At 35.7% G+C, this 22992-nt stretch overlaps 1 protein-coding gene across 1 annotated transcript in view; it reads right to left on the bottom strand.

The window, feature by feature from the left end:
* tead4 (TEA domain transcription factor 4) overlaps nt 1–22992 on the bottom strand; it is a 40893-nt gene that overhangs the window by 5491 nt on the left and 12410 nt on the right. The window contains exons 3-9 of the mRNA XM_079411546.1: nt 11604–11668; nt 9319–9381; nt 6171–6305; nt 6022–6065; nt 4233–4294; nt 4023–4153; nt 3771–3944 (exon numbers count right to left, since the gene is read on the bottom strand). Coding sequence (XP_079267672.1) covers nt 3771–3944; nt 4023–4153; nt 4233–4294; nt 6022–6065; nt 6171–6305; nt 9319–9381; nt 11604–11668 — 674 coding nt within the window. The remainder of the gene's footprint in view (nt 1–3770; nt 3945–4022; nt 4154–4232; nt 4295–6021; nt 6066–6170; nt 6306–9318; nt 9382–11603; nt 11669–22992) is intronic.

The raw sequence follows: 22992 nt of genomic DNA, 5'->3' as shown, positions 1-22992 counted from the left end.
CTCCACTTTATTCCCTCGTTTATCTTCATTTCTCACTCGCCCGCTTGCCTCTCTCTCTCTGCGCGGGAATTCATCCAATTACAATCAACTACCCGCGACGCTCCAAATCGCATTAGCGCGTCCGGCTGCCTGTGTAACAATTTAGCACGGCTGGCTCAAATCGGATTGCAAGCGCACTTCAAAAGCACGGGCCGATCCGTTAGGACAGGGCCGCGAGGCGCGCTGTGAGACGGCGGCCACAGCCGGTGTGAAATCTAATCTAGAATGCCATAGCTTTGGAGAACAACCTAGCGGGCCTGTCAACGTCCCCATGACGAGCTGTGCCCGAGGACGCCCGAGTCATGACCTATTCTTATGAGCGCAGGAAACGGCAGCCTGGCCATGCTGATGCCGCTTTTTTATAGCCAGATTCTTAATGGGCTTAATATATCTCATGTTTCTTCACGGACACCTGAAGGGCCCCGGGCTCTGATAAAGGTCTCAGATGCTCTTTAATGAACAATTCGTGTTTTGTTGGGTGTCATGATGCCAACATTTCAGTAGATGAAACTGATACCAGTGAAAATGCAGGATTCTCAATGCCAGAGGAAAAACTAATATCAAATCTTTACTTTATTCGTCCCCGAAGGGCAATTAATGCAATGGAATAAAATGTCTGCAATTGTATAAAAAGGACAAAACAACAGTAAATAACACTGAATGTATATATCATGTATAAAAAGTTGAAATATGATATTAAAAATAATATATAAATAAAATTATATTTCCATAAATATTTCATTTTAGAATTAATATTTTATAGATATATATATCTATAATATATATAATATATTAGATTAAATATATATTTATATTAATATTTAGAGAGTTCATGTTACATATATAGAGAGATAAATCATTTTAAATAATTAAATTAAATAATTTATTAATTGCGTACAATGACTGTATGAGGATCCTGCTGAAAAAGCTAGATGGTGCAGTGCAAGTGATTTATTCTGTAAGGCAAGAGCACAATCATTCCCTGCTTTAATGAGAAATTTGATGTATAAATGTATTTGTCGGCTGGAAAATTCCCATAATAATATTATAATGTTGTTGACAAACCCTAGGCTTACTGAAGTGCAATATCAGTCCTTTATGAGGAAGCATTGGCATAATTGTCTTTTTAATGTGTACTGTTTTGGTTTATATTGTCAGTTTTTTGCTAATGGACCTTGAGTCTGGGAATAAAGTTGAATAATAAGTATAAGTATCAGTATCAGTATATTTTCTATTACATATAATGCATATTAATTTTAATATTAATCATTGTATATGAAATTACATTTATACATACACACACATACGGTGCCCTTTATGGGACATGGTGGTGGGAAAAAAAATTTGGGGTGAGTGGAAAAAATATTTTTCAAAACTTTTGCGTTCCCTCATAAAGATATTTGAGTTCTCTCACAAAACCAGTTGAGTTCGGACAAACTCTTCCTGTTTACTCTACAGCTTGCAGTGGTTACAGCTCGTATGTTCACAATGGAGCGGTTCATAGAGATTTATTAGGCTAACATTAATAACCTTATTAATAATATTACTATTAATAAAGCAGAATATGAATGCAACGCCGTGAACATTAAGGCTTTTCTTCTTTCTTTTTTCTTCCCCATAGAAAACGCTAATGAAAGATTTTATTTTGAACTTGGACTCAAGTATAAAGAAATACAGTAAGTGGTTAGTTCAAGGCATGGTTTTGGGACAGTCTAAAACACTTAATGTGGCTTAATTTATTAAAACAGTGACATTGGAGGACCAAATTCCATAATAATAATAAATATTAATAAAATTATTAGGCTAATATTAGAATAGCCCAGAATATGAAGGCAACGGATTTCATTCATTAGCCTACCTTAAGAGTATTATGGGGGAGAAAAAGCTTACGTGCAGGGCGTTGCGTTCATATTCTGGGCTATTCTGCTTAGTAATATTACTAATAAGGTTATTAATATTAGCCGAATAATTTTATAATTTAGGCTAATATTAATACATTCATATTTCACTGCTGGCTATACTCTGTATAATTGTGTATGTGACAAATAAATCATCTTGAAATCTTTAATCTTATCAGCTTTTATTATTATGTAATAATTTTGTCTCTGTTTTAAAACATTAAGCCACATTAAGCGTAGAATGTCCCAAAACCGTGCCTTGAACTAAGCACTGGCGTATTTCTTTATTTGAGTCCAAGTTCAAAATAAAACTCTATGAACCGCTCCATTGTGAACATACGAGCTGTAACCACTGCAAGCTGTAGAGTAAACAGGAAGAGTTTGTCCGAACTCAACTGGTTTTGTGAGAGAACGCAAAACATTTGAAAAATATTTATTCCTCCCACCCCAAATTTTTCCCTCCACCATGTCCCATAAAGGGCTCAGTACACACACACACACACATATATATATATATAATGAAACATTTACAAATTAAATAAAAACAACAGATTGTGTTCAATTTATCTGGCAAAAGGCAATGATTAAGCACTTGAACAATACTTAAGTGTCTCTCAGGAGGCTGGCAGCTCTATAAATAGCGGGCTGTATGTGGTTTGGAGCGAGTGACAGGTGCCCAAGCTCAGATTTCTCTAATGAAAGAGCAGAGCCTGTCACTCCGATCTCAAACATCCCACACTCAAACTCTTCTCCACTGTCCCGCAATACTGATTTACAGCAGCCAATAAACAGTCTGTATTTTTATTTGCTGTTCCTACTTATTTAAAACTTCAAATGTCTTATTCAAGAAATAAGATACAAGTAAACAACTACTGTAACACACCACTGTAATGATTAATTGGGAGAATTTAAATTTGCATGTAGTTACACATTTGTGTCTCTTCTAAATGCAAATTAGTTGGAAACCATGAGAAATAAAAGGCAGAATGTTATTTACAGATGTAACTAATATTGAAAAAAATAAACAAACTAAATAAAATTTAAATAAAAATAGCATTAAAAATATAACAAAAGAAAAGAAAGAAAGAAATAAAGTAAATCATAAATAAAAAACAGATTAAATAAAAAAATAAGCAAAATAAGATATAAAATGAAAAATACGTAAGATTGTTAAAAAATTAACAAAACATAATAAAATATAAAATTAAATAAAGTATAACAATAAATGTAATAAAAATAAACTAAATAAAACATTATTAAAGTAAACTTAAACAAAAAACATAAATATAATAAAATATAAAATAAATTAGGTAAGTTTCAATCATTTCCACAAATAATTTCTCTCTGGTCTGTTTTTAATACATTTTGCACTTTTGCATATGAATAAAAAATGTGATTTTTGCTAGACCTTTTTTGGTCAGTTTTTTTTTTTTTTTTTTTGCAGTGTGCGGACAAATTCAGCTACCTCTTGCACAAATCATTTCAAGCATTTCAAGAAATGATTAATTTCAAAATGATGTTTTCTCTAATTGTAAATTGTTCACGTTTAGAGCAAACACAAAAGGCTGAAAAATATTCACACACACACATATATATTACTATTGATATAGTTTTTTTGGATTATATCAGCCAGTTTGTCTAACTAAATAGATGGGAAATTTTTAATATTGCATGTACACATTTATGTCTCTTCCAAATTCAAATTAGTTAGAAACCAAAAGAAATAAAGCAGAACGTCACTTCCAGATGTAACTGACTAACATGAGCTCTTTGCCTGATGGTCCAAACAGAGAGCTTCATTCACGGTTTGAGACGTATCTGTGAGGTTCTTACCCAGAACTTTACGAGGAAGAAAGCGTTAGCCGCTCCTTTCTCAAACAGCTCCTTCAGTCCTCCTTTCCTCTCTGGGAATTTGTCGTAAATTTGCCGTATATCCACGGCCTCGAGGTACGGATCGCTATACGTGGGGTTGGACTGACCGATGTGTACAAACAGGTGCTTGTTGACCTGTAAAACAAAAATGTCTGTAAGTGTAAGCCAGGTTGATCAACATGAGCATCAGTAATAAATCCATGAAGCACTCACAGTCTCTGGATCCTGAGGTTGCTCCAGGAAAGCGGAGAACTCCAGCATGCGTAGTTTGGAGCTGGCGATGCTACGGCCCTGCCAGGGCGGCGCGCTGGGGGACATCGACAGACCCGTAGTGCTTTCATAACCTGAGGAAGCCATCATGACCAATACTGACCATTATATTGTAGGTCATTCGAAGCAGGAGTAGCTTTTAATGGTACAGACCTGCTATAGGCGGCGGACCGGTGGCCTGCATGATGAAGTTTTGTTGAGAAAACGGCTTGATGCTGTTTGAAAAAGACGATTAAATACCAGCTTTTATGATGTTTGTTGATTTTGTGAGGAACACAAATTATTGGAAAATTGCATATCATTAAAATAAAATTGTGTAATATAAAATCTATTTATTTGACTATATATATATATGTGTGTGTGTGTGTGTATATCTAGTCAAGAGTTTTTAGAGAATTCTCTTCTGCTCACCAAGTCTGCATTTATTTGATTCAAAATACAGCAAAAGCAGTAATATTGTGAAACATTTGTACTATTTAAAAGTACTATTTATTATATTGTAAAATATAATTTATTTCTGTGATATTTTCAGCATCATTAGTCCAGTCTTCAGTGTCATATGATCCTTCAGAAATCATTCTAATATGCTGTAAAAAAAAAAATTAATAAAAAAAGCATCCTTGCTAAATAAAAGTATTAATTTCTATAATTTCTTTCCCCCAAAAAATGTATAAAAAATTATACTGACTCCAAGCTTTTGAATGGTATAATGTTACAAAAGGGTTTTTTTATTTCAGATCAATGCTGATCTTTGGATCTTTCTATTCATCAAAGAATCCTGAAAAAAAGAATAAATGACATATTAAAATATATTCAAATAGAAAGCAGTTAATTTAAATAGTACAAATATTTCACAATATTACTGCTTTTGCTGTATTTTGGATCAAATAAATGCAGGCTTGGTGAACAGAAGAGAATTCTTTAAAAAACATAAAAAATCTTACCGTTCAAAAACTTTTACTACACACACACACACATATATATATATATATACACACACACACACACATATATACATACATATATACACACACACACACACACACACACACACACACACACACACACACATATATACATACATATACACACACACACACACACACACACACACACACACACACACATATATACATACATATACACACACACACACACACACACACACATACATATATATATATATATACACACACACACACACACACACATACACATATATACACACACACACACACACATATATACACACACGCACACACACACACACATATATATATATATATATATACAGTATGTATATAAATAATAACACAACTTTATAAAATATTGGATTTTAAAAGTTATATAATATAAAAATAGATTATGCATAAATATTGTTATATAAAATCATTTTCTTTTATTGAATATATACATTCTAAAATTATGTAATATATTACATAATAAAATTACACAATATCATTACATAAATTATGCCATATAAAATCCATTTGTTATTTAATATATATTTAAATATATCTATTTATATATCTATTTAATATATATTTTTAGCTTAAAAATTAATTACATATAATAATATAATATAATAATAATAAAAACATTACATATAAATGTAATGTTTTTTAATTAAGCAATTTTCTAATGTTATTTTTAAATTTAAATCATATAAATCATAAGAACACTTTATAAAATATATTATTATAAAAAATATGTAAAATATTTTTTTTAAATATACTTTATTTTATATTTCTATATGTATCAAATGGTTTAAGGTCACACATTTTTTTTTCAAATCAAGTAAATTTTCTATTTGTCAAGTTTGGTTTGCCTTCTTTGAATCCTCTGTGACCGCAAGTCATACTTTACACTGAGTCAGATGTGCAAACCCTTGTAAAATGATCAGATCTAATCACTAACAAACTCACGCAAAACATGAACTTACTCTTCAGGACCTGTGGTTTGTCCTGCGAGAGCTCCATGCCAGAACTACAAAAACAAAGGCATGAAATGACGATTAGCCTTCTTTCCAGAGCAAATACTTTTACCTGAAAGGCCGATCATCAGTGATGTGAAGTGTTCAGGCGCGCTCACCCCAGCAGCGGTCGGATAGGCCTGCCGCGAGAGGCCCTGCAGAGCCATCTTATTCTGAAAGGCCGTGGTTGAGATGATCTGAGCCGACGACATGGTGGACATACTCTGCATGGCTTTGTCTTTGGCCACCTGGTCCTGTCAGAAGACAACAACATCGGGGACATCATAAATGTACACCACATTCAACTGTAGGCTGAGTTATTTTTATTAATAACAATATTTTTGTCTAGGTACTCAAAATCTCATATTGATCAACTACAAATGATGCTACAGGGGAAAAAACTTCTTTCTTCTGTGGTAAAATATTGTATGACTTTGATTTGATCTGTTGAATTCTTTTGCACCAGCAAGATTCATATTATTCAAATTTATATTCAAGAAGCTTTACTGGAGTGGTAAAATGAAGCTTTGCATTGCCCAAGTATTAGGAACACTGAATATACATATTTTCGCATATACATGCAATTGAAAATAAAATAAAATATCACCATTTAAAAAACTTCTGCGTTGTGACTGGAATCAATGAACTGCTTCTTTTTACCTTTCGATTTAACAATTCACTAAAGCAGGGATCCTCAAATCTGGCTCGCGAGGTCCACTTTCCTGCAGAGTTTAGCTCTAACCCTAATCAAACACACCTGAGCATGCTAAGCAATGTCTTCAGGATCACTAGAAAATCACAGGTAGGTGAGTTTGATCCTGCTAAACTCAGGAAAGTGGATCTCGCGAGCCAGATTTGGGGATCCCTGCACTAAAGTGAATCAGTCTTTCTATCTAAAGTTTCATAAGAGGAGAGGATTTTATCATTTTATAAATATAAATATAATATAAAAGAAAAGAAAGAAAAAGTTTATTTAAAAATAAATTCAAGTAAATATAATAAATATATATATATATGCTCGTCTGAGTGAGCTGGTGATTACAATAAAATAAAATAAATGAAAAATAAACCCAAAAAATATAACATTAAACAATTAAAATTTAAAATTAATAAAATAATAAATAAAATTAGTTCAAATAAGTTTGATTAATTTTCTCAAATAATTTGAAACAGCCTATTTCCATGAATCCATTCAAGAACTCTAATTCAGTGATTCATTTATAAATGATCTTGTCTCTAATTGTAAATCATACCTTTTCAGTTATAAAATACAAAAAATTATATAGTTTTGTAGTTTCTTTTCTTAGATTATATGGCCCACAGTTAGTCTATTGTAATTATAATTAACTTAATTTAAGAACAATGGAAGTCTATGGGAAGTCCTCATTTAGATAGATAAGTAAATGTGTGTGTGTGTGTGTGTGTGTGTGTTTATGAGGACACAAATGTGTATAATGACATGGGTATGACAGAGGTATTACAATATGAAGGTGGTTTATGAGGACACTGCCTATGTCCCCGTAATTCAAAAGGCTTAAAAAACATACTAAATGGTGTTTTTTTGAAAATCTAAAAATGCACAAAGTCTCCTGTGAGGGCTAAGTTTAGGTGTAGGGTTGGTGTAGGGCAATAGCACACACAGTTTGTTCAGAATAAAAACCATTACGCCTATGGAGAGTCCCCATAAACCACAAAAACCAACATGTGTGTGTGTGTGTGTGTGTGTGTGTGTGTGTGTGTGTGTGTGTGTGTGTGTGTGTGTGTATGTAGCTGTGGGAAGGCTGAAGGTGGTTTATGGCTCCGGCAGCGTTTGTGTGGTGTTGACAGGTTGACTCCTTCTCCTAGAGGTCAAATGAAGAACTGGGAGCTCTGTCATTATGAAACAGTAGCCCACGATTGGAAAAACACTGCATGTGGAGCCACAGCTCCTTTACAAGCTGCTCTAAAACATGTTTACTGAGACTGGGATGAGCTGAAAATCAACTACAGTCTGAGAACTACAAACGCCAACCAATCATTCAATCAATGCATTTGCAAATTGCATTCAATGTTGAGGAAGTTAATAGCTACAAGCTACTCATAACTGAAAGCAATTCAACTACTGTAAAGCTAGTTTTTTAAGAGTTAACTTCTGATACAAGTCTAAAGTCTTAAAGTCTTTCTGATTCATCAAGAGAATTATTTTCTTTTAAAAGTACATCTCTTAAAAATAAATACATCTAAATACAATAAATATATATAGAAAAAATGCAACTTCTGGGTAGTGACCAGAATCAGCGAACTTGTTTCACAAAAATTAATATAATAAAAATGAAAAGCTTCATATGAGAAAAACAGAATATTTTAGCTTAGTGCATTACTGCCTAAGTTTGGGAAGTGTATTAAAAGAATATCTAAACATAATGAATAATATATTTATACTTAATATAGTATTTCTTTTAAAAAACAATTATATTTATCTCTATAAAAAACTGCAAAATTCCACTTGCACACTCATGCACAGTGACTGGAATCAGTTCATTGGAATGAATCAATTCACAAAAATTAATCTTCCTTCTTAATGCTTCATATGGAAACATTTTAGAAGAGCGTGATTATTCAGTTTGCTCATCTACTTTTAGTTACTTCCTCCTCAACACCTGTTGGAGATATATTTTGCTATAACTTCAGCGAATCTACAGCAAAGTTGCATCATGCGAGCACGCATGGAGAGGTCACAGTCGTCCACGACTAGCCCAAGCAACTGCTGTGTCCTTGAAGCATGACTAGCCGATGCATTCTTCAGCCCCGATCTGGCAAACGCTACAAGCTGAAATATGGGCATGTGTGTGTCTGTCACAGTTCTCAGTTACAGAAACGTATTTAAAAGGGCTGTCAGTGTTAGCCGTGTGACCAGTACCACACTCAGACAACTGGGCCAAGATGGCTGACAGCCAATGGGTGAAATATGCCATATGATGAAAGACAGGAGCGCGCAAGGAGAAGACTCGATATTACCGAGCCGTCCACTAAGCCCTTATACAGCCAGAGGTCACACGTTTTCCGAAAATTAGCGACGTGCTGAAACTGATTTATAGTGTAGTGCGTGATACTGCTAGCAATTATATTTGTATCTGAATCATGCCTAGGCTATATTCACTCGGACATTAATGCAATTGTCCAGAATCTGAGCCTCTCTTTGCATCATTAACAAGTGCTTTGGCTGTAAAGCGATAATGGTGCTAATTTGCAAACAGGTGATCAGCATTAGCACAGTGCATTAGCTACCTTGAATTTCACCTGGATTTCCCGAGCTTTCCGTCGCGCCAACACCTGAATGTGACTGGAGACCTGCGGAAAACACACAAGATTTGAGCCCAGCTGATCTTATCTTTTAAAATGAATAATCATTTATTTCTTAAATGAATAGTTCACCCAAAAATGAAATTTTGCCGAAAACGTACTCACCCTCAGGCCATCCAAGTAGTAGATGACTTTGTTTCTTCATCAGATTTGGAAAAATGTAGCACTTGCTCACCAATGGATGTGAATGGGTGCCGTCAGAATGAGAGTCCAAACAGTTTATAAAAACATCACAATAATCCACACCACTCCAGTCCATCAGTTAACATCTTGTGAAGAGAAAAGATGTGTGTTTGTGAGAAACAAAAACTTCGAACGGTCACTTCTGGACAAAAATGTGAGTCCATAATCCATAATAACGCTTTCTCCAGTGAAAAAGTCCATCTTCTGTTGTCCTCTCACATCGAAATCCACCAACATATTTGTTTAGAGTTGTTTTGGACTGTTTTTGCTTGTAAAACGTGTTTGATCTGTGCATATTTCTCACCTGATTCAGACCAGATGACTTTTTCACTGGATAAAGCAATATTATGGATCATGGACTCATATTTCGCTGGAAGCAACAATTTGAAGTTGAAAACGCCTTAATGATGGATTTTTTTCTTACAGACAAGCAGTCTTTCACTTCACAAGATGTTAATTGATGGAGAGGTGTGGATTACTTGTGGATTATTGTGATGTTTTTATCAACCGTTTGGACTCTCGTTCTGACGGCACCCATTCACTTCAGAGGATCCATTGCTGAGCAAGTTATGTAATGCTACATTTCTCCAAATCTGATGAAGAAACAAACTCATAAACTACTTGGATGGCCTGAGGGTGAGTAAATTTTCAGCAAATTTTCATTTTCAGGTGAACTATTCCAGTTGCTGGGCCCCATTTACTGTAGTATGGAGAAAAGTCAATGGGAACCAGAATCTGTTTGGATACCAACATTCTTCAAATTGATCAACTGAAGAAAGAAATTTGTGTTAGTAGAATGTCTAAAGTGGACGATCAAAATAAAGTGTTACCAGAAATTCATACAGATTTGGAACAACTTAAATAAATGACTTGATTTCTTAAAATAAGCCCAATTTAAAATAAACAACTTTACCTAACCAGCGATTGCTTGACCTTCATTTGTTCACTCATAAGGTGCGATTCTAGTTTCCCTTCTTGTATTTAGTTATTATTTTACCTCTCGGGCCCCCAGCTCACCTCGACTCTCTCCGAGGGCTTAAGACTCAGTATGTGACAAGGCCGGAGTGACATCATGCGATATCGAATGCCAGTGAGAATGCTATCGGATTCCAAATCCCCACCCCAGCAGTGTGTGATGTGCCCCGAATCGTAACGGGGCGACCGGGAGGGATCAGTTGTTTGTGGGTCTAACAAGCGAGACTGAGAGAGGTGCTGAAGACACACACTGCCATCCGATCCGCGTGATAAATCACACCGCTGAAGTGCGTTTCAGCATGGAGGCCCTCAGGGGCCAAACATTTACACTCAGTGAAAGTCTGTTTGGGAGTTTAACAGGACAAGCCCATCTATGAGTCCCAGTCTGACATTTGCTGTATTTCCTGTTGCTGTTAATGTGTGACACAGAGGTCAAATAAAAGTAATTAGCCAATTTAATCCACTTAGTTAAACTGTAACAGTCTATTTTAGAGTTGCCATCAAAGTTTTGTATACAAATGCAAATGTAATTTCCTAATCGTAATTTTTGTCTTGTTTTCCAATAAAATACATTCACTTTTTTTCAAAACAAGATAAATTCACTTGAAAAGAAAATTCAAGACATAAATTACTTTTCATTATTTTAACGTATATTTTTATTTAAAGTGACTTGCAGTGCATATTACAGTATTATTTGTTTGATCAGTGAATCAAATATGATCTTTATGTTGAAAGTGCAATTCAGAGTATTTAAATATATTTATATTGATTTAAGATTAATTTTCTCTTTTTTCTCTTGTTTTAAACACAAGGTTTGTGCTTAAAACAAAAAAGAACAATACTTTGCTGATGGAATACGAAAAAATAAATCAGGAATATATTTTCTGACAACAAGTAATATCTTACACAATTTTGCTTATCATTTAATTTAAATTTTTTATTTTTTTTGTTTAGATTTAGATTTTTTTCAGTAAACAATATATGTACTTAATGTACTTTATTATCCAAATATTCTTGGATTTGAATCACTGTAAGAATCTAGATTTCTCTACCTGTTTCCTGGTCCGTGTCTTTCCCGTTCGAAGCTTGATGTATCGCGCAATCAGCTCATTCCGTCCTGAAAAAAGAAACGAAGAAAGTTTACAGTCAATGTGAAATTTTACTTATGTAATGTGATGTACTTCCAACAGAAACTGTGTATTTATAGAGGACAAAACAGTAGGGCAGGACATGAGTTTAATATTGATTAAATCATTGTCGATTAATATTGAAAAGTGACAGAATAGATGGATTGAGCCAGTTGCTTTTTGATTAAAAAAATAATGACAAGACATGAAGACATTTTTCATCATGTAATCATTAATGGACACACACACATAAGATACACCGATGCGATGCGATCCGATTCGCATCTATTACGATGCAGTGCGATCCGATTTTGATTCGATTCAACACAATGCAGCTCGATGCAATACGATGCAATGGAGATCACTTTTAATGCCTCGAGGCCTGTTTCATAAAACAAGTTAACCAAATAAGCCAGGCTTATTTCAGTTAGTCTGACTCATCGTTAAATGATTTGGTTCCATAAATATAGGCCTAGATCAAGATTAGTCACTCTGGCAACCTATGCTGGGAAACTAACATGGTCTCTATGGTAACCTGGTTTTATGACAGCTGTAGGCCTACCTTTTATAGTTTGCAGAACATTACAATCTAAAATTGCTCTTTAAAGCATAAAAATAACTAAGTTAAAAGTTAAAATCACTGAATTAAAAATTAAAATAAAGAAAATGACTATTTTAACTGCTATAAGAAACACACATTAACTAATTTGAGCTTAATTAGTATGTACTAGCTTAGATTTGATGTACTCATTACAATAGTCCCTTTACAGTTACTGCTATCATAAAAATACACATATATGTAGGTTTAAAATTCCAAAAAAGACACATTTAATGTCCAACAACAAATGCTCATTGCTCTCGCGTGCCTCGCCCACTCCTGACAGCAAAATAGATATGTTTGCATGACTTTCTAACATTTACAGGTGAAAAATATACCTGTGACATGTCAGTTCTGCATTGAGGAAAACACAACGTCTCAAATGCATTAAACAGCACAGATATTTGCCATGGTGGCGCTGTTTGCCATGGTGGATCGATCTGATCCATGATCGACATTAAAGGGCTGCTTAAGAATAAGCGTGCATAAATTAGTGAGATTGTGTGAATTTAATTTGTCGTTTCTAGACTCGTTACATGTAAAGTAAAAAAAAAAATAATAATTTTTTATTATTTTTGATGATTAGAGCTTACAGCTCATGAAAGTCAAAAATCCAGTATCTCAAAATATTAGAAAATTTACTAAGATCAATCAAAAAAGTATTTGCCAAACAGAAAAGTTCAAGTTCTTTAAAGTATGTTCATTGATGCATTCAATACTTGGTCGGGGCTCCTTTAGCACAAACTCCAGCATCAGTGAGGAATGGCATGGAAGCGATCAGCCTGTGGCTCTGCTGAGGCACTATTGAGACATCAGCTCATCCGGATTGTTGGATCGACTGTTTCTCATCTTTCTCTTAAAAAATATACCATATATTCCATATGGGGTTCAGATCAGGCATGTTGGCTGGCCAATCAAGCACAGTAATATCATGGTCAGCAAAACACATGGCACTGTGGGCAGGTGCTAAAGTCCTGCTGGAAAAGGAAATCAGCATCTCCATAAAGCTTGTCAGCAGATGGAAGCATAAAGTGCTCCAAAATCTCCTGGTAGACGGCTGCATTGACTTTGGACTTGATAAAACACAATGGACCAACACCAGCAGACGTCACGGCACCCCAAATCATCACTGACTGTGGAAACTTCACACTGGACTTCAAGCAGCCTGGATTCTGTGCCTCTCCAGTCTTCCTCCAGACTCCAGACATTGATTTCCAAATGAAATGCAAAATTAACTTTTTATCTGAAAAGAAGACTTTGGCCTAGAGGGCTGCATTGAGTTTGGGCTCCCGCCGGACCCAATGCAAATCTCACCGGAGCTGGCAGTTTTATCTTTGCTGTGGGCAGGAGTGGGCGGGCAGAAAATTTTGTGGGGAACGGTGGGATTTGGTGTGTAATAGAAATGGAGTTGAGAAGAAAATTAAAGCGGCTGTTTACTTGACAAAAGCAAAGCAAGGCAAGTCAGACATCTGGAAACAATTCTCAATTGTCACTGAAAAAAATGGGAAAGAGTTAAACTTCGTAAGTTGCGATAAATGTGCAAAAGTGTTCATTTACAACGGACATAAATCTGGCACCTCAGCCCTGAGGCGATGTGTCTATGTGTTTATTTACTTAATAAGTTAAAGTTATTTCATATTTTGCTTTGGCTTATTTAGCCTACTTAAACTGTTTGTTAACAGTTAAACTGTTTGTTTAGTTAATCGTTTGGTGCGTGTGTATCAAGCAGTAGGCTATGTTTAAAAACTGAGGTGCCGCTATTTGTGTTTTTGTTTTAATGGTTAATGTTTTATAACGCTAATAAAAAAAATACCCAATGTTTTTGTCACGTGTGGTGCTTAGGTTTAGCATTACTTCATCTTATTTAAACGCAATCATGTTTAAAGCCTGCTATTCTGGATGTTAAGTTGAATTAATAATTAGTCTATAATTAGTATTTGTGTAGCTGAAATTTTTTACAAGCTCTGAGAGAAAGTCTGCAGGAGCGGGCGGGAGTGGGACATGCAGGTTGCGGGAGTGGGCGGTCCTGGTTAGAAATTCAGCGGGAGTGGGTGGATGCGGGTTTAAGAAAAAGGTCCCACGAAGGGCTCTACTTTGGACCACTGAGCAACAGTCCAGTTATTTTTCTCCTTGGTCCAGGTAAGATGCTTCTGACGTTGTCTCTGGTTCAGAAGTGGCTTGGTAGCTCTTTTCCTGAAGACGTCTGAGCGTGGAGACTCTTGATGCACTGACTCCAGCTTCAGTCCACTCCTTGTGAAGCTCTCCCAAGTGTTTGAATCAGCTTTGCTTGACAGTATTCTCAAGCTTGCGCTCATCCCTTTTGCTTGTGCACCTTTTTCTACACAATTTCTTCCTTCCAGTCAACTTTGCATTTAATATGCTTTGATACAGCACTCTGTAAACAGCCACAGCTTTCAGTAATGACCCTCTGTGACTTACCCTCTTTGTGGAGGGCGTCAATGTTCATCTTCTGGATCATTGCAAAGTCAGCAGTCTTCTCCATTATTGTGGTTTCAAAGAACAAGAGATACCCAGAATTTATACTGTAGGGATGGTCATATAATGAAGCTCAACTCTATATATTCTAATATTTTGAGATACTGGATTTTTGACTCTCATGAGCTGTAAGCTCTAATCATTTTTCAACAAACTTTTTCACGATATTAAATTGTTTTGAGATGCACCTGTATGTATGTATATATATATAAATTTTTCTAACCTTGAGCCTGCAACTCATCTCATGTGATAAGTAGGTCACACATGACCTGTGTTTGTTGCAGGACTGATGTTGTTGAACACATGGTGGACGGAGGTATGAAGTGTGTTGACAGTGAGTTTGAGTAAGTACTAAAGTAAGAATGTTTACCGACACAAACACACGTCTTCATCGGCTGCAGTGGCACGATGGAGCAAGTCATTCACATGTGCACTGGGGAATTTATCCAACAGGATCCTGTGCTCGTCGTAACTGCTTTTGTAAATGTGAAAGCAAGGCTGCGAGATCTAATCTTTCAGGGTTTTCGATCAGGCACAGTGATGCAAATCATACCGCCCTCCCCTACATGAGTATTCATCTTTTTTGCAGCGAAGCTTTTGCTAACAGACGGGTCACATTGGACGAGAAGGTGAAGGGAATGAAAGCACGACTGATGGCCTGGCGTAGAGAGGAGCAGCAGCTGGTCTGTGTGTCAATGTTTGTAGAATATGCCTTTACGCTTCCCATAAATCACTGCGCTTGTTCATCCGGCCAGACTCCGGTTACTAGTATACACTAGTACAGAAACCCTAAATACCCTCTTACCCAACGGAAAACACCTGTTTGTGGCAGTTTTATGGATAAAATGACCTTATGATGCATGAGAGGGTCAGACATTGCTCTTTAGGAGACTTTCTCCTCTCAGATATTTCTCCTAAAATTCCTTTGGAGAAATAAAAACAGACAACTGAGTCACTAGTCATCCAGTAAGAGTATAAAGCTCTAAAATGATTGTGAGATCATTTGTTTGAGACATTGTTGAGATCTCTTCTTAAAGAAGAGACCAGCATTTTTGACAGTCAATAAAAGTCTACGACGATGCTTGGCATGTTTTTAGCTTCAAGAGCTTCTCAAAGGCATCGTGTGAGATCTCACTTTGAGCTACATGCGCGCGCGCGTGTGTGTGTGTGTGTGTGAGTGTGAGTGTGAGTGTGAGTGTGTGTGTGTGTGTGTGTGTGTGTGTGTGTGTGTGTGTGTGTGTGAAGATTTTCCACAAATATATCTTCTAATGTTATCTGGATGATGACACATAGCACCGCCCTAAAACTATGTAGAGTACCCTAGCAACGCATAGCTTTGTACTAAAAGGCATTAACCACACTACTAACCGTATGGCAATGCACTTAAACCACACAGAGCCATACCAACAACATGAAAACAACCTGGCAATGACCTACAACAAGCAAACAACACTCATATTTACTTCAGCAAACAAAAATTTATTATTGCTCCATTTTATTTGTTTTATTTGAAATAACTCGAATACCCCGTCGGCTTCATGTACAGTTAATACATGTACAGTGCAGGAACATATAAGGTTTAAAACATGCTCAGTTCAGTCTTTAACTTTGTTGTTTTGTGTTCATCTGCTTCTCCCATTTGCTCAGTTTACATTGACTCTCACTCTATATAGACTAATACTGATGCAACAATAGATTTTCGAACATTCATTACAATATATAGCCTACTGGTAAATTTAACATTCACTTCAATGGTATGAGATGACTGGATGCTTTCAACTGATCTCTTATTCTCTTATCTCTCAACTGAACTGCCCACATGGAAAGAACCTATATGAGGATATATGCGCATATATGAAACCTATATGCAGTATATATGCACATATATGATAACATATATGCTGCATATATGCGTATATATGCCACATATAGGCAAAATTGAGGTGCATATATGTGCATATAAAGGCCATATAGGTCTCCTGTATTGCTTCTTTATATCCACATATAAGCCCTATATGTACATGTAAATGTAAATTTCGACATTTTGGGCTTTTATTTATGTTGTCTAGCAGCTATGGATTTTAATAATTTTACTAATATATAGGTAAACATATAGGTGCATATATGCACACATATATATACATGCATATATGTACCTATATAGGTACATGTATGCACGTATATGTGTACATATATGTATGCATATATGTGTACATATATGTGCATATATTATAGGAAAACGGCCAATTTTATATATGTCACATATATTAAAAACATATATCAAAACCTATATTAAAACATATATGTTTATATAGGTTATTTCCGTGTGGGTGCAGTGGTCAAACTAACTTGTTTACTGCATGTGATTCAATATTTCCTGCGCCACTTCTGAATCTTCAATATTATTTTGACAAAACAAATAATTTTACCTGAATTGTAGGTGAGTTTGGAGTCAGTGTTGAATATGATACGATAAAAAGACTATAATATAAAATAATGCCAAGAAATGGCTTGCTGGGTTGTCCTCACGGACAAAAACAACACCACACAAGTGTATTCTGATTCACGAACAAATGACTTTTTAAATCGGTTCTTATAGCACGACAACTGTAGTCTGATTTGTGAATCAAAAGCATACAGCCAATGTAGTCGACTGCGTGAACTAATGACTGACTTATCAGTCAGTTCTTCTTTCTGTTTTTTATTTTTTTGGTAATAAATAAGCAATATTAGTCTACTAAATAAATCAGAAGAGATAAATGCACACTGTTTTTGTTACACTGTGCTTCATGAACAGCTTTAGACAAGAAATTAAGGCACACTAAAATCAAAAACAGAGTTGAATTGAGTTGAGTTATGTATTAGGCCCCTGTGAGGGGTCGTTGTGTTCATGGGGCGGAGCTACAGAGGGGTCATTCATATCAATGCCACAAAAGTGAAAACTGAGCCATGGTCACCTGAAACCCTCTCACATACACATTGTCCACCCTGAGGGTCCGCAAGGGGCTGAAACAAAGCTGGTGTCACGCAAAATAACAGCAGCTCCCACAACGACCTCATAAATCCATAACCTCCCACTCAACCTCTCTCGCTCTCTCTCTCTCTCTTTCTCCTCCTCTTTACATTCCAGTCATTCCTGATCTGTGAGTCCTTCAGAGTCTGCTCAATAAACAACTAACACGCACACACACACACACACAAACATTGCACATTACACGACAGGCCTATAGGAAAAAATATCAAAAATCAAAAAGTTTCTCCGAGACTATACACAGAGCAAATGGAGACTTTCGGTGAAGTTTCCTGCTTCTTAGATATTTCTCCTGAGAAAATGACTCTCATTGACTCATTCTGCAGGTTCTCAAGCATCTGGGAGAGAGACAGATAGAGAGACAGACAGAGAGAGAGAGAGAGGGCACACATGTGCAGCAGACGGCCTCCTGAGGGTCGGGACGCATGTCAACAAAGGGCACATTTAGGATTGGTGAATATGTAATCAGAGCGAGATTTCACTGCAGACTGTGTTTGTCTGCATGTACACACATATCTGTGCTCTGCTGCTCTCAATGAATGTAACAACATGATGAGCGAAGAAAATCACAGAAAGATTGACATTCTGCATACAAATATCCTACGAATGGACGTAAATAAAAGGAAAAATTAAATAAAAAGGCATTCGAATACATAAAACATTAACATAAAGAAAAATAATAATAATTATTATCTATATATCTATCTATATATATATATATATATATATATATATATATATACACACACACACACTCAACGAGTGCAGTCCGATTCTCTTAAATGATTCCTATGAGCTGGTACGTTTTAGTGAATCAAAAAAAAATCAGCACGACCAGTATAGTCTGATTCATTAACAAATGACTCTTTTAAACTGGTTCTTTTTAGTAAAACAAACATACAGTGTGACCTCTGTAGTTTGATTCACAAACTAAATGACTCTCATGAGTCGGTTCTTTTTAGTGAATCAAAAACATAGGCTAATAAGTGCAGTCCAGTTCAAGAACAAATGACATATGAGCTATTCTTTTTAGTGAGTATGCAAATTAAACTGGTTTCAAATTAGACTAAATATTTTTAGTCAATAACAGCACATGTTTAATGCGCATCTGTTCACAAAAAGCAATCAAAATAACGCACGCTGTGATCTCATGGAAAAGAGCTGCTCATATAACAAATAGGAACATAATATGGGTTTGGAAAGACATGAGGGTGAGTAAACGATGAAAGACAGACAGACAGACAGACATGCAAGACCTTTAAGACTAAGCAGTAACTCTCATATTCTTCCTTGAAGTGTCCGACTCAAATCACACAGAGTGAAAGCCGAGTTGGCCGGTGTGTGTGTCCTGTACTCGTGACCTCTGAAGGGCCACGACCCCACCGTGACCTCAGCAAAACAAAGAGAGAGAATGAGCAAAGCACACTGACTCATTAGAGAGCTCAGACATAAACAAACCTCTAACGGGCCTGTGAAAAATCAAGCCTATGTGAGGGACGGGTGGCTTTTTCCATCTGTTTGACATGAGGCAGCTAATGAACGTCTGCATCAGTTCATCTCAATATACCCATTGACTTCTGTGTGTCTGGAATAGTTGTTTCTGCAGTATGTCGTCTGTTTACTGCACACACCATGTGAATTTTCTGTGTCCATCTTTTAAAATGTATGTAAAATATACCATTTAGGAACTAATATGGACACTTCAGGTATTAATAGGCAGCTTTTATAGGTATATAAGCTGCAAAGAAGTGCCTTCTGAAAAGCCAACTACATCTGCCAAATTGTGCATTAAAACACTGTATTGAAAGCTACAAACAATGCAATAAAATGTACTTAAATAAACGAAGTAACGCTGACAATGATTTTCCTTCTTGCTCCATTATTTCATAGGACTGCCAAATGTTAAGATTGTGTGTGAATCTTACAAACAAATGTTTTTTTTGCTATTTTTTAATCAATTTATTAATAATTATTTGTTTAAGTAGTATATATTTTTTTACTTTTTTAATTAGTTTTAATAATATTTATATTATTTTCATAACAGTTCAGCATTTTTTCCATTCTCACTACTATATATCAGTTTTATTTATTTATTTATTTATCTATTTATTTATTTGTAGTTTCATTAGATTTCTTTTTATTTATTTTTTTTATTTTTTTTATTAAAGGAAAAACTAAGTGTATCCCAATTTCTATCTGATTAATAGCAATCAGAAATGTTTCTTGAGCAGCAAATCAGCATATTACAATATTTTCTGAAGGATCATATGACACAGACTGGAGCAATGATGCTGAAAATTCAGCTTTGATCACAGCAATCAATTACAATTAACAACATATTCACATAGAAAATACTTACTTTAAATTGGAATAATATTTTATAATAGTATTTTTACTGTATTTGTGGTGAAATAAATGGAGTTTTGGTGAGCAGAAGAGACTTTCATCGTTTGATCTGTTTTCATCAGAGTGAGCATGATGTGCATTTTCAGCCTAACAAATAAAACTTAATTCATTCCAAAGTTCCTTTGCATCCTCACAGACCCACAACTTGTAAGCCAAAATGCAAAAATGTTATCTGTCGAGCAGTCTGAAATGTGATTTCTCAGCCTCACACAGCTGGGGTTTCTCATTCTTCAGCATCCGCCCCATATTCCTCCACAACCACAGAAAAATGTGCATTAAATGACAAGTGCTGTTTTTTTCAACAACTTCTGAACAGCTGGGCATTATGTGGGCACTTATCTTGCGACGGGATGCTTGGGAGCCATTAAACCATGGCAAATGTATTTCCTTTCAGCAGCTGTGTGTAATTTTACGGGTCGGGAGAGTGAATGCATTACGGTACAGTGACGACCAAAGCCAAAAAATGTTTTCTTTGGCAAAGCCTGTTCAATTTTCACCCAGCGCACCAAAAACCAAACAATCTAAGCGACGCTGGTGCGCTTAGCTGGGTAATAACTCACACACGTAACGGCCAGTGAGTTTCCACACAAACACACCACAAATACCAGCAGAAGATGGCGGTGGAACCTCTGGAAAAGGGTCACGAGTGCATTGTGGGAATTCTCGTCATTCTTTAAGCGCTGTAGATTGTCGCTATTTGCGTGATTGTCTGAAATCGCTGGGGTCAAATGCAGCCATGAATGAAGCTCTATCTGAGTTTTGCCAAACACTGTTGGGTTGAGGTTTCTCTGAGCTCATGATTTATAAAGCTGACCTCAGGAACACAGCAAAACTGGATAGAAGCTCAGAAATGTACCTTTAGTGTCAAAATCGGCCAGACTAATTTTTACAGCCTTCATTGAATCTAGAATCGTTCAGACTTTTTGCACTGACCTTAACCCTGGGCTAACAACATCTTAAACCAGCAGTGTTCCAACAATATGGTGCTTGACCAACAATATGGTGCTTGAATGTTACAGTAAAATGTTTAGCAACAGACAACCAATCAAAAACTGCATCAGTGCTCACCTCATTAAATATTCATGTGTTTGGCAATTGGTTTCAAATCTAGAACAGCAAGACTGGTTCACTGAGTTAGCTTTACGCAATTAAAACTGCAGTCCATAAGTTTTGCCTCTTTGTCGCCATCTCTGTTGAAAACCTGGTATTGCAGCCAGGTGCGGAATATCTTTATTACGTGGGCTGTACTCTGGCACACTATTAATACAGTTAATAAATTATTCTGTCATAAAAATGTGGTTGTTCCAAACTTGTACGTCTTTCTTTCATGGAAATATTTTTGAAGAATCTTTCATTTCCATAAAAGCATTAATACTAATATTTTAAAACATTAATTAAAGAAATAGTTTTAAACATGACCGTGTTTATTTTTCAATTAAAAATGATGGGATCAATTCTCACTCTTAACTAGTTACTTATTAGCATGCCTATTATTAATGCTTATAAAGCACATATTCTGCATGACCATTTTCTACATACCCAAACTTAACAACTAACTTACTACTAACAAGCAGAAAATTAGGAGTTTATTGAGGCAAAAGCCATAAAAAAACAGGATTAAAACAATAAAAGAGAGATTTAGTAAAAAAAAAGTATATTTACTTATGTTAGAATTAATAAATTGAATTATTAAAATGAACTATGAACTTTCACTGCCATTCCTCCAGATAAAAGCACTTTTTATAGCAATGCAAGCCAATAGGACAAAATGAAATATACAATAAAAATATATAACAAAATTAAAAAGCTTGATTTATTCAAAAGCTGTCTTTATGGTATTAAGAAAATATTTAGTAAAATTTTTAAATATTATCATAATATTAAATTAAATTTGTGTGTATAATAAATCTTTAAATTAATTTATTAATAAATAAATATATTCATATATTTATTAATACATAATTAATTAATCAATTAATTTAAAATAAATAGTCAAATACATTTCTACATATTAAATATACATATAAATAAATATTTAAAATTAATAATACAATTAAAATAAAGTGAAACCATCAATGCAGTAAGGTGCACATCATCTGAAGTTATACGATTTTTGTAAGTCCCAAATTTAAATGTTTTGAATGATGTGAGAGTGAGTAAATAAATGACAATTTTAATATTTTTTGTGATCTGTTCCTTTAACAGCTTGACTGGTTGAGAGAGGTGATGAGTATTGATGGATCAGTGTGATGAGTGATTTGTCTGAGCTGATAGTGGCTGATACTGAGCTCGATGTAATCCCTGTGTTAACACCATCAGGAGGGAGGCCTCTCTCTCTCTCTCTCTCTCTCTCTCTCTCTGTCTGTCTGTCTGTCTGTCTCTCTCTCCTCCTGTGCTGTAAATCCAGTCGTGTCTGTGTGCTTGAGGAGAGGCAGCTGGAGGTGAAGTGAAAGGCAACACACACACTCAACGGAGAGCAGAACGGCTCTTCAGGGTTGTGAGTGGGGGCCGCAGAAACAGGTGCTCCGTCACCCCCCCCCCCCCCCCCCCCCCCTTTGTGTTTATTTGTCCCTCTCTGTTGCACATACTCAAAGGGTAAACGTCCATTCTCGTGTCGGGTTACACCCTCTCTGCCTTGAACTCGGGGCTCTGAACGCCCATGGCGTGCCATTCCGGACACGCTTTGCCACTCCCAAACTATCGGCCCCAACCCTCGGGGCTGATAGATCCACCCCAGATGCCCCCTTCTGCCCCCTATGACCCTCCCTCGCCACCTGCCTTAA

Source organism: Barbus barbus, assembly GCF_936440315.1.
Source record: "Barbus barbus genome assembly, chromosome: 48".
Classification (NCBI taxonomy): Eukaryota; Metazoa; Chordata; class Actinopteri; order Cypriniformes; family Cyprinidae; genus Barbus; species Barbus barbus.
Note: the sequence above shows the minus strand (reverse complement) of the source record. Positions and strands in the feature narration are given on the sequence as shown.